This window comes from Lonchura striata, chromosome 15 (assembly GCF_050655825.1).
Source record: "Lonchura striata isolate lonStrDom1 chromosome 15, ASM5065582v1, whole genome shotgun sequence".
Classification (NCBI taxonomy): domain Eukaryota; kingdom Metazoa; phylum Chordata; class Aves; order Passeriformes; family Estrildidae; genus Lonchura; species Lonchura striata.
The window spans coordinates 13,216,298-13,228,502 of NC_140717.1; the positions used below are offsets into that span (position 1 = coordinate 13,216,298).

Sequence of the window (12,205 nt, forward strand, 5' to 3'; positions counted from 1 at the left end):
CCCCCCTGAGGGGCGACGGGCGCTCTTGGGGCCGTGAGGGGAAAGCGGCGGGAAGGAACCACGGAAAGAACCAGAGAAGGAGCCGCAGAAGGCGCTCGGTGCCCTCCGACCGGCCACGCAGCGTCCTCCCCAGAATCCCCACCATGGCCGTGCCCCCAGGGCAGCCCCACCGCCCTCACTCAGGTTCTCATCCTCCTCACTCCTCCAGCCGCGCTGGGGCCGGCACCTGGAGTTTGGCTGTGACATCAACACAAGCACAGCAGAACAGATCCTTTGGCTCACTGGCGCAAACCTCCCAACAAAAGTAGGGTTGACTGCACCGAGACAACAAATGTTTATTTGGAGTGGCTACAACCAGCAGGACGGAACAAAAAAACACTTTTCCTCAGATTTCACGCTGCTCCCCGGCCCAGGTACACATCGAACTCAGTTTGCTTTGCTCACAGAAGAGAAACAGTTCACAGGACAAGGGTTACAGACCTAATTCTGAGCTAGCACATAATTGTTATTTTCTAGCCTATAAATCCTCCTAGACTAAACAAGCATCACAAGGGTTTCTTGGGGAAAAGAAGCTTATTTATCAGATAGAGATGTAAAAATCACACCCCTCTCCTATGGGTGATTGCACCCACATAACACATTCCCAAAATGTACCCAGAGTAACCACCCACCTAGTTAGTGCTCAGCCAAATATATTTGGTATTTTAAAAAGATAAAGCCAAGTAGGTTTGTTTCTTTTTTTTAACAAAAGCTCTGTTAAACACCTAAAAAACACCTCTTAAAGCAGAGTTACATATTTTTGCATACTAAATTTTCTGTGTTGAGCTTTCCTCTGCGTGCCATGAAGCTGCATAATTATTTTCAAATCCGTGGAGAAGGCTGCTGTGCCTTAGGAGTTTTTCTGTGGAATTTTGATTGTCACCTAGGGATTAAAAAAAAAAAAAAAAAAAAAAGGAAAGTTACAAGGTTTTTGTTTTTCTTTTCAGGGACATTCACTGGAAGGGTGAGAGGCAGGAGAAAATCCAGTGCATCCCAGCCAGGGACAGGTTTGGAGACTGGGAAATCTTGAGGAGAGGGGGGAAGGTCAAGGTTTAAGTTCCAGTTTTGCCCCAGATGGGTCTCAGCTCTCAGCCCAGCCCACCCCAGTGACACAAAGACACACAAATGTCAAAAAAAGACATTTTTGGAGCTGCAGCAGAGGCTTGGGAAGGCTTTGGCTGCAGGAAATACTCACATTTTTCACCTCCACATAAGCTTCCAGGCCGTACTCCCCCAGCTCCCTCCCATTCCCAGAGGCTTTGTAGCCTCCAAAGGGAGCTTGGGCACCAAACACGTCGTAGCAGTTTATCCTGGAAGGGAAGGTGAGGGTGAGACACCTGGAGCTCAGCGAGGAGTGAGAACAGATAAACTCCTCTGGCTGCAGTTTCTGGGTTTGCCCATTCCCTCAGCCAGCAGGATGGATCAGCACTGGCATTGATCAGGCAGGGAGGACACAGAGCACCATGGAATCCACCCCCCTCTCTCACTAGCCAGGGCCACGTGTCCAGTTTGCACCCTCAGCTGTGATTCCCAGCCCTGTGCCAAGGCTTCCCACCCTCCCAGGTAGGAATTCCTTCCCAAAATCCCAAAATCCCATCCAGCCCTGCCCTCTGGCAGTGGGAGCCATTCCCTGGGTCCTGTCCCTCCATCCCTTGTCCCCAGTCCCTCTCCAGCTCTCCTGGAGCTCCTTTAGGCACTGGAAGGGGTTTTAAGGTCTCCTTGGTGCCTTCTCCAGGTGAACATCCCCAGATAACCACTCTCACTGGAGAGATGTTACAGCCTAAATAAATAAATATCTATTATAAAAATCATCTATTATAAAAATGTCAATTAACTCAATTAAAAATATATTAAACATATTAAAATTTATTTTAAAAGATCTATTAAAAATATATATATTTAAAAATCTGTTTTTAAAATCTATTAATTTTTTTAAAATCTGTTTTTAAAAGTCTATTAAAAATTTTTATTTTTAAAATCTGTTTTTAAAAATCTATTAAAAATGTTATTTTTAAAATCTATTTTTAAAATATACTAAAAATTTTATTTTTAAAATCTACTAAAAATGTAAAAATATACTAAAAATCTACTAAAAATCTAATATATTTAGAAATAAAAATCTATTAAAAATAAAAATTATTAAAGATCTATGAAAAAAATCTAAAATATTTAAAAATAAAAATCTACAAAAAAATCTACAAAAAAAAAAATCTATTAAATACCTGTACAAATAAATATCTATAAAAACCACACCTAAAGGTCCCCGTGCACTGCCAGCCTCACCAGACTGTGCCAGCCCTCAGGCTCTGCGACACAAAGTTGGCTTTGTCCAGGTCCCTGGTGAACACGGCGGCTGCCAGGCCGTACTTGGAGTCGTTGGCTCTCTGAATCACCTCCTCGATGGTTCTGAATTTCAGGATCTGCATCACCGGCCCAAAGATCTGCAAAAACCCAAGCAGAGCGTGGGGAAAATCTGCAGGAACGGATCACAGGGGTCTGAGGTGAGGCTGTGTTGTCCTGATTTTTAAAAGTGTGAAGTTTTCTTTTATAGTGCTTTTGAAAGTTTTAAAGTTCTCATAAAGCTTCTTTAGCCTTCTGATAATGTTTACAAATTTCTACTTAATGATTGTTTTGCATTCTTCTTTGTGGGAGGAGAGAATTGATGGACTGTTGGTTTAACTGGTTGGAGAGGTGGCAATTTCACCCTCCAATCCACTGTCACTTTTGGAATTCTATATATTGCGAGGTCAGAAATAAAATTGGCTCTTTTTCTCTTCTGAACTCACCAAGCTTCTGTGCACTCATTTTGTGTGCTCAGAGACCCACAGGATGTGAAATTCACTGTCACTTCCTCTATTGCAAAGGTGTCACCAGGAGGGGAGATAATGTCACACTGAGAAACCTCAAGTTTCACAGCCAAGGGTTTCGCAAATCTTGAGTTTTCTCACATCAGCTTGGAAACCTGAGGGCTTTGCACCAAGAGGGGGCAAAATGCCACTGGCTTGGTTTGAAACACAAGTGTTTACTGAGGAAGGCAGGAGCTTCTTTTTGGAATGGAAAATGTAAACTTTTTTTTCCTCAATTATTGTAATTTTGAAATTAAGACAAAGATATGAGGATAGGAATAATTGGTTTTTACTAGTATGTATAATTAATAATAAAAAACCCTATACCTTAATAGGAAAATTAAAATAACTAATAATGAAAAATGCCTATAACTTAATAAGAAAATGTAAATAAATAATATTTTTTAAAATCTATAACTTAATAGGAAAACTAAAATTAATAATAATAAAAAAACCTATAACTTAATAAGAAAGTTAAAATAAATAATAATAAAGCCCCCCTATAACTTAATAGGAAAATTAAAATAAATAATAATAAAAACCCCCTATAACTTAATAAGAAAGTTAAAATAAATAATAATAAAACCCCCCTATAACTTAATAGGAAAACTAAAATTAATAATAATAAAAAACCCCTATAACTTAATAGGAAAATAAATAATAATAAAACCCCCCTATTTTCCTATTAAGTTATAACTTAATAGGAAAATTAAAATAACTAATAGGGAAAAATCCCCTATAACTTAATAAGAAAGTTAAAATAAATAATAATAATAATAAAAATAATAATAAAAACCCCCTATAACTTAATAGGAAAATTAAAATAAAATGCAGTAGTACAAAACCACTGACAGTCAGAATAGAACCTGACACTCTGCCAGTCAGAGTAATTAAATGGTAATTGCAGTCCTCCTGAAGTGACAGATGTAGTTCTGTTAAAGTACTAATCTTACAAAAAGATGTTGTTTTCTTCTAAAAGTTTTGTAGTAATATAGATCAATTTGGTCTTCCTCTAGAAATCTAATTTTAAAAAAGCTGCTTAGAGCATTTTAGTTCTCAAAATATAGTAAGTAAAAATTATCTAAGTAAGAATGCTTAGCTCCTCCCCAAAGTAAAGCATCTCACAATTAAAATGATGTAATTTTATCAATCATACAATAAAACCAAACAGCTCATTAACAAAAGATATCCCCCTAAAAGAAATAAGTTATTAAAAAATTAAAAACCACTGCTCCACCTAGTTTTAACAGCTAATACAGAACCCATCCTTTCACTCACATCTCGCAGTGCTGCCTGCAGCAGCCCCAAGGCGCCGCAGCACTCACCTCCTCCCTGGCGATGGTCATGCTGTCCTGCACGTCCCCAAAGACCGTGGGCTGGATGAAGTAGCCCCTGTCCGCAGCGGGGCTGCCACCACACAGCAGCTTGGCTCCCTCCCGCTGCCCGGTGCTGATGTAGCCCAGGATCTTCTTGAACTGCTCCTCATCCACCTAAGAGCCAGGAGGAGACACACTGGGAACAGATTCCGCTCCCACCTGCTGCCCGCCAGCAATCCCTTATTGCAAGGAGCAATCTCCAGAGGGAAATGGTCATTTTTAAGTTTTGGAATTGTCCCGGTGGTTAATTAACTCCTCCCTCCTGCACCAGTGATAATGGGCTCAGTTCCAATGAGGTTAATCAATAGGGCCAAGGATACTCCCACTCTAATCTACACGACTCAAGATTAGGACAATTCCATGAGATAACAGCTCAGGGCATTTCCTGCTCCCACCTGAGGCCCCTGCTCTGTTTTGAAGTCAAAGGGGTTTCCAACCACCCTGGCCTTGGCCTTCTCCACGCTCCTCTCCACAAACTCGTTGTAAATGTCCTCCTGAACGTAGGTCCTGGACCCTGCACAGCAGCACTGCCCTTGGTTGAAGAACAGGGCAAAGTGGGCTTGATCCACAGCCCAGTCCACTAGGAAGAGGGAGAGAAAACAAATAAGCAAACAAACCCAACCAGACCTGTGACTTTTTTAGCACAATTATCACAGAGACTGATGGGGATACAAAGTCCTTTCAGTTGACAGCATTTGCCATGGGTTTGTAGGGCAGGAGTTACAGACTTCATTCTTTATTAAAGAACCCCAGACTAGAGAAAAACATCTAAACTGAGGCAGGTTACAGTTCTCATTGGAAATTATCAGGTATTAAGGACAAATTTTCTTCCTAACTTAACTGGCATATAAAAGCATGTGTTGGCTCATTGAGGCCAAAAATGAGTTTATATGCAAGGGATGAGGGAAGCAGGACTTCACAGCAGAAGAAAAGAGTGGTGTGCTCCAAGAGAAATGAAAACAAAACTGGAGCAAGGACTGGAGGAAGACACTGAAACAATTTTTTTGTAGTTGTTGATAGCTGAACTACCCAGAACTGGGAAAAGAAGTGGGAGTGGAGGAGTGCTGATACACAAATGCAGCAGCTGCAGCAGGAGGCACAGCAGAGTGGTGGTGTCATTGCTAGAGCCTCACACAGGAGAGCTTTGCTTCCTTTTGCTTTCCCCTCCAGCTCTGCTTGGAAGAAGCCAAGGTAAAAGGCACAGATCAAACATTGCCCAGCAGCTACTCACTGTCTGCATCAGACATGATGATATTTGGGCTCTTCCCTCCAAGCTCCAGGGTCACCCTCTTGAGGTTACTCTCTGCTGCAGCCTTTTGGATCAGGTGTCCAACCTGCAGGGAGAGCAGAGCAGGTGTTGGAATTAACTCTCACATCAGCAAGAGGACTCTGGGTTTACATCTCAGTCAGCATTTAATGTTAATCCCCTCACTGTCAGGGCTTTAAGTCTGCCCAGAGTTTCACCTCTAATAAGGAACAGCTCAAGGGAAACAACAGAGAAAATCTTAAAGAATCAAATCAGAACAAAAGTGATGCAAATATACATCTCACACCCTGGAATCAGCTTTAAATGAGGTGGAGAAGGCAGAGCACCTCCAGTGTTTTACCCAGCTATGAGACATTCCGTGGTCCCGGGGCTCCCTTACCTCCGTGGAGCCGGTGAAGGCCACTTTGTCAATGTCCATGTGGGAGGAGATGGCAGCTCCTGCCGTGGGCCCGAAGCCAGGGATGATGTTCACCACGCCCGGGGGGAATCCAGCCTGGCAATGCCCAGCAGGACACAGCAACATTATTTCTTTAACAAACCAGGGGTTTCACCCCCCTCCTCTGTTTGTGACACTCAGGAGATCTCCACCACCAGCACCACCACTCCTTTGATTTCACCTTTGATTTCCCAGGGCTTTATTTTAATGCTGTTTGCAATAACCAGGACAATTCCTCTTCCCACCCCACATCCCAAGCACAATTTGAAGGTGTGCATACACATAGAAATATGTTCACTTTCTGATCACCCTGAAGTTCATTATCTAATCAAACCTCAAAGAGTCCTTCCCTAATCAAGACTTACATCATCTGCACACACATTTATATAAACAAGGGAGTTTTTTTTTGATAAATCAGCTACTGAGACACCCAGGATAACCAAGCCTTTCTGCAGACAGCCCTTCCCTGCTCCTGTCTCCAGCAGTGATGGAATCCTGGCTTTGTCCTCACCTCTTTGATCAGACTGGCCACATAGAGAGCACTCAGGGGGGTTTGCTCTGCCACTTTCATCACAACCACATTCCCAGTGGCCAGGGCAGGCCCCAGTTTCCATGCTTGCATCAACAGTGGGAAGTTCCACTGAAAAACAAGGAGAGATTTGCTGGTGTGAACTTGCAAGTTTCTGATTAGTCAGTAATGAACCACTGAACTCCACTCAAATCAGCACTTGGGAAACAGTCTTGGATTTTTTTTCTCATCATGCAAAATTTTGGGGTTAATTCTAGGCAGCAGTTTAAACTTAATTGTGGTTCTTACTCAGGTAATTCCTATTAATGGGTTTGAAACCCTTTATTATTTTTTTAATCAAGAGATACAAAGTAAACCTCACTCAGAGTCCCTGAAATCAACAGGCAGTTCTGCACTAAGAGCCCTCTCAGCTGGTGCAAGCCCAGCTTTGTTTACCCCTGGGAGGAAGCAGCAATTGGCAACAGAGGGGAACTTACAGTGTAACACTGAATTCTTGCAGCCCTGCAGGAACTGCTGTTACACTTTACTCACCGGGATAATTTGCCCACAGACTCCCACAGGCTCATGTCTTGTGTAGCAGAAGAAGTCTCCATCTAACGGGATGGTTTTGCCATGGAATTTATCTGACCAGCCTGCAAAGTATCTGGAAACAACAACAATTTGGTCACTGGAATTAAAATAACAAATCTGCTGCCAACAGAAAATAAAAGGGGCTTCCTCTTTTTCAGTCACTTTGGACACAACTCAGTGCAGCTATTTCCCAAACACATGATTTTAAAAATGGACAGTAAATAGAAATATTTGTGTCTCCCATTGCAATTTCTGTGCTAACGGATCACCACCACTTGTGTGACTTGGGCAAGTCAGAGCAAAAACTAAACCCAAAGTGTCTGATATGAAACCATCAGCCAGACCCAGATTCAGATTCCACAGCACCTGAATTTGGAGGTAGCTGAGCCTGCAGAGACTCAGTACTATGGGCCAGCTTTGGCTGTGGCCTCCAAACCCACCTGAGACATTTGACCACCATGTCCAAATCCACCAGGTAGGAGATGGCGTAGGGTTTGCCATTATCCAGAGTTTCCAGGGCCTGCAAAGACAGCGAGGTTTCCTGAAGAGCCAGGGGGGAACTCACGTGTACAGCCCTGAGTTCTCAGTTTGCAGCCTGGATCTGTCCTGCACGTTGGCCTTTTGCTCTCAGCTTCTCAAAAGTGCCTCCCCACCCTCCCTCTGTGAGTCTGTCCCAAGTGTGGGCTGGGGGTGGAGCCCCAGCCCAGGCAGCGGGCACAGCCCCCGTGGTTCCCAGTCCCCGCACTCACGGCCAGGTAGGCGCGGTCCCTCTCGATCAGGTCAGCCAGACGGTTCAGCAGCTTCCCGCGGTGAGACGCATCCATCCTCCTCCAGGGAGAGCCCAGCTGGAACGCTGCCTGGGCTGCCTTCACTGCCTTGTCCACATCTGCCTGCGGGGGAGCCCAGGCAAAGGGTGAGGAGGGAGTAACCAGCTCCCCCTCCCTCGCTGCAAACAACAAAAGCTCTCCCTGCTCTGCGGGAGCAAAGAGCCCTGCAGCCAGGCAGCTCGAGAAGCTGCTCCTGCCAGCTCCCGGGGGAAGAACCTGCAGCCCTGGCAGCTGCCCCGCTGCAAGGCACTCCTCAGTCCCAGGGCACGGGTGCAGCCCTGGGCCACCTTCCCCTCAGCACAAACACTGCAAGGACTCTGCTTTCCCACCTGGCTGCATCCGTGTGGAGGAAGCAGCAGCAATGGCAAAGGAGCAGATGGGTGCAACAGCTGTGCAGCCACAACCTCTGCCTGTGCTCACCCTCTGTTATTTCAGCTACACAGAGTGCAAATATCATCAGGTTATTTCTGCAATGTCACCTGCTGGGTTAATATTTGCATCCTATGACGAGGCATGGAAAAAGCTCTAGAAGTCTACTTTTGGCACTTTTTGAGAATCCAGGCTAAAGGAGTTTTTTCCTTGATCACTTGTTTCTGCTCCATGATTTTGTCCTGTCAGGGCATTTGCTGGTTCCTACTTGGTTCTCTGTCCTGGCTTGCTGCAATGGTCTCGCCAGGACAAGCCAGGCTTCCACAGAGAAGCAAACAACAAAGGGTTTCCCTCACTTACTCCTCCCTTGGGGAACACACACAAGTTTCTAGACTGTAGGAAAAACCCCAAATTGCTGGGAAACACCACCTCAGCTCTGCCACAGACTCCCAGGAGGGCCTTGCATAAGGCAGGTGATGATTATATGACTTTATTCCCCACCATTTCTTTTTTTTTTTTTTTTTTAAAGCAATAGTCAAGGAAGGACACAAGCAGCACTTGACAGGGGATTTGCAGAGATCAGAACTGCTGCAAACACGGAGCTGCCCAGGTGGGACATGGGGTGGTGCCTTCCTCTGCAACCCCTGTGGACCTGCTCCCATGGAGAACAAACCCATCTCATCCCAACATTTACCTTATCGCCCTCAGCCACCTGGCAGATGACTTCTCCTGTGGCTGGGTTGATGGAGGGGAAGGTTTTCTTGCTGACTGCATCGTGCCATTCATTGTTTATGAAAATCTGCAAGGAAAAAGCCAAGCAGGGTGAGCCTTTGAGCCAGATCCCAGGAAAATCAGAGGGAGTTTTGCTTCTTTGATGGCATCTGAGGATCCTGGTTAATTAAAAGGGCTTAACTTGACTTGTGTGGGCTCCAAACCTGCAGCAATATGAAGGAGATACTTTAGCCTAAAAGCACACAACACAGCCTCAAGTGAATAAAAGAATTCACAGCTTAGCAAACAGCATGTGAGCTGGAAGAGGTTCCCACCTTGGTAGGTCCTTGCAAAAGCTGGAAGCCTGGCTGGACTTGGAAGCTCAGGAGACTGAAGAGTGGGAAAATGCTTTAGGCATGGACACTACAATGAGTTGCCAGAACTTGTACACCTTTCTTATGAGTCTTAAGGGCCTTTTCCAATCTAAATGATTCTGTTAATTCCCACATTAACCGATTTTAGGCTCCCCAGGCACTAGAACCAGGTGCTAACAGCAGCTATTTACCAACTCTTTCTTTTTAAGGGTATTTTTTTTTTTTTCAGATCTGTGGCAAGAGAATGGGAGTGCAAAGATCGTGGTGCACGCCGAGAACTTGCAGAACGCCCGTACAGCCACCAAGAGCCTGGGCACGGCCAGCGGGGAGGGAGTGGCAGGGTGCCTTGGAACGCTGCCTTCCAGCAGCACCTCGGACAGGTTATCCCACGGGATTTTCTTGGAATAAGGGTCCGGTCTCTGCAGATAACCAGCCAAGCACCTTCCCCTCCCCCCCGTGTCCTTCCCCCGAGTTTTTTTCCTTATGTGTTCGCACCGATGCGGGATTGCTGAACCCACCGAGGGGAAGGGGACAGAGCCCGGTGGCGAAGTGGCACACGCCCTGTGCCCCGCTCCTGCGGCTGCACCCAGGGCTGCTCTTTGGGCCCAAACCTGCGGCTGCTCCGGGCTCAGCGTGACCCCGGGCTGGCCCAGCCCGCCCCGGGCTCGATCGGCGGAAGCCCCGAACCCCCCAGCCCAGCCCAGCCCAGCCCGGCTGCCCCGGGCTCCCTGCGCGGCCCTACCTTGTTATAGGCGATGTCGGGGCGCGGGTTGGGCGCCGGGATGGGGGAGGCGGCGGCGGCCGAGAAGGGAGCCCGGAGCAGGGCCGGGCAGAGCCGGGAGCCGCGCACCACCGCCCGCAGCATGCTGAGCTCAGCTGGGCCAGCCCGGGCTCCGCAACCCGGGACAGCCCCGCTCCGCCTGCCCCGCTCCGCCTGCCCCGCCTCGGCACCGCCCACCTCGGCTCGGGCTCGGATCAAGCGCGCCTGGGCTCTGAGCAGCGCGGCCCGAGCAGAGCCAGCTTGGCGTCCTTGGTTTGTATGGAATAGGCTCGATCCAGCTCGGTTCGAGCAGCCCAGTTTGGCTCAGCGCAGCTGGGCTCAGCACGGTCCTGTTCGAATCAGCTTGGCGGGGCTCGGCTGGGCTCGGCACAGCTCAGCTCCGTTCGGTTCAAATCAGGCTTGGTTTGGAGCCCCGGGGGGGCTTCATCGTGTCCAGCACTGTCCCTGTCCCTGTCCTGTCTCTGCCGCGTCTCGGTCCATGCCCAGGGAACTTCGTGCCTAACTGCAGGCAATAACCAAGAAAAAAAAAAGAAGGGAAAAAACCCCAGAAACATCTCCCCTGAGCTGGTTACTTTTACGGGAAGGTGATGTGGGAGAATTTGGGGACCTGGATTCCCAGTTCTACAGATGTGCCACCATTACCGTCCACCCAGGCACCCAAAAAATCTCTCCCATGTGTAGGGGTAGTGGAACAAAGCCAGGGAAGTGCTCTCACAACAGGGAGTTTCTCGGTGAATGTAAATGAGAGGCCTTCTGAAATCGCTCCCAACAATGGCTAAAGGCCTTTTTTTCTGGTTTGTTTTAGATGCCTTGTGCGACTTCAGCAGATCCAAGTGCAAATTCAGTGCAGGGAGCAGAGGTGTGCTCGGGTTATCATCACCATCACTAAGGAAGCCACAGACCAAAAAAAATACCAAAAGAAAACCAAAAGAGGTTTTTAACCTCTGGGAAAAAAGACCTGTGGTGTTACCCTGTGTAAGAGACTCAGTGAGGAGTCTGTGAAGGGTGACAGGGATGGCTCTGGTTTATTAAAGGGGACAGAAAAATTGTAGAATATGTGAGTTCAGGAATAGTTTCACCCGCTGTCCTGGATGACCTAGGTCACTGAAAGTCTTGCTGGAGGTTCCAGCATTTGCACTTTCCAGCATTTCTCTCAGCAAAGGGGAGCATCAGCCCCGTTGTGCAGGGAGGAACAGCATAGCCCAGAGAAGGCAAAACTCCTGCCCCAGGTTATCCAGCAGGACACGGATTAGGCCGTGTGTTTCCCGGATCAGCTGAAAAGAAATCCTCTTGTGCTGGATCTCAGCCTCCCTCATCCTTGTCCGCCCATATCCCTCGAAGGGTGATGGATTCCCGGGCAGAGGCTCCCGGGCAGCCCTTTAGAAAGTGGCATTAACAAGGACCTCTTGTTCTGATGTGTTCTCCCTCCTGTTTCAGCCCTGCGTGCCCGTGGGAGATGCCAGACCTGTTCTCCCCGCAGAGATGTGCCCGTGTCTCCCAGAGGGAGCGAGCGGCTCAAGGTGTCCCCAGAGCACGTCACAGAGCTGAGCTCCAGCTCGGGGCTAAGCCCTCATGAGTGTCCTGTCTGTGCCCGGTCCCGGCATGGACACCGAGCACCGTGCGTGTCAGATAAAGCCTTTGGTTCTCTCGAGCAGCCCCTTCCCTCCCTGGGGCTTGGAGGCAGATCCAGCAGCACTAAAACCCCCCGGGGCAGACCCGCTCTGGCCCCCTGAGCCTGCCCGAAGGAGGTGGGAGGTGCAGGACTCAGGCGCCTGCTGGGAAACCATCCCAAATATCTGGGCTGGGCAGACACGGGCTCAGCTCCCTCCCCCTTCCACAGCAGAGCCAAATGCCCGAGGCTGAGGTGGAATTTCACCCTGGAGCTTGGGAGAATCCAAGGCTCAGGTTACCGGCTTCCCTACAGCCTCATGGTCCTTGTGCTGAGAGCCAGCACGGCCCCCCAGGGCTCTTTGCAGCACCCTTGTGCCCCTGAGGGCTGGCAGGGGCGGCCACCCTGGGCAGATGGGCTGCGAGGCTGCACCCATGCTGGAGGAACAGGAGAATCCAAAGAACCATACCC

The 12,205-nt window shown here is 48.0% G+C and overlaps 1 protein-coding gene across 1 annotated transcript; it reads right to left on the reverse strand.

Annotated features, from left to right (window-relative positions):
- Window positions 1-310: 310 nt before the first annotated feature.
- On the reverse strand, window positions 311-10,241 carry ALDH2 (aldehyde dehydrogenase 2 family member). The gene is made up of 13 exons (XM_021544653.4): window positions 10,087-10,241; window positions 8,954-9,058; window positions 7,813-7,953; window positions 7,504-7,583; window positions 7,025-7,136; window positions 6,476-6,604; window positions 5,908-6,021; window positions 5,493-5,595; window positions 4,657-4,841; window positions 4,211-4,375; window positions 2,323-2,480; window positions 1,235-1,349; window positions 311-922 (listed from the first exon to the last, which is right to left on the reverse strand). Exons 1-13 carry the CDS (start codon window positions 10,207-10,209, stop codon window positions 890-892), a joined length of 1,563 nt encoding a protein of 520 aa, XP_021400328.1. The 5' UTR covers window positions 10,210-10,241; the 3' UTR covers window positions 311-889.
- Window positions 10,242-12,205: the final 1,964 nt, after the last annotated feature.

Excerpts from the sequence above, each read along its gene's own strand:
- ALDH2 (XM_021544653.4), bottom strand. The coding sequence starts at position 10,209 with ATGCTGCGGGCGGTGGTGCGCGGCTCCCGGCTCTGCCCGGCCCTGCTC. Across the intron at positions 7,584-7,812 it reads GGGACCGCGCCTACCTGGCC|GCCCTGGAAACTCTGGATAA; the intron begins GTGAGTGCGGGG and ends CTGTCTTTGCAG. Across the intron at positions 4,842-5,492 it reads CATCATGTCTGATGCAGACA|TGGACTGGGCTGTGGATCAA; the intron begins GTGAGTAGCTGC and ends CCCTCTTCCTAG.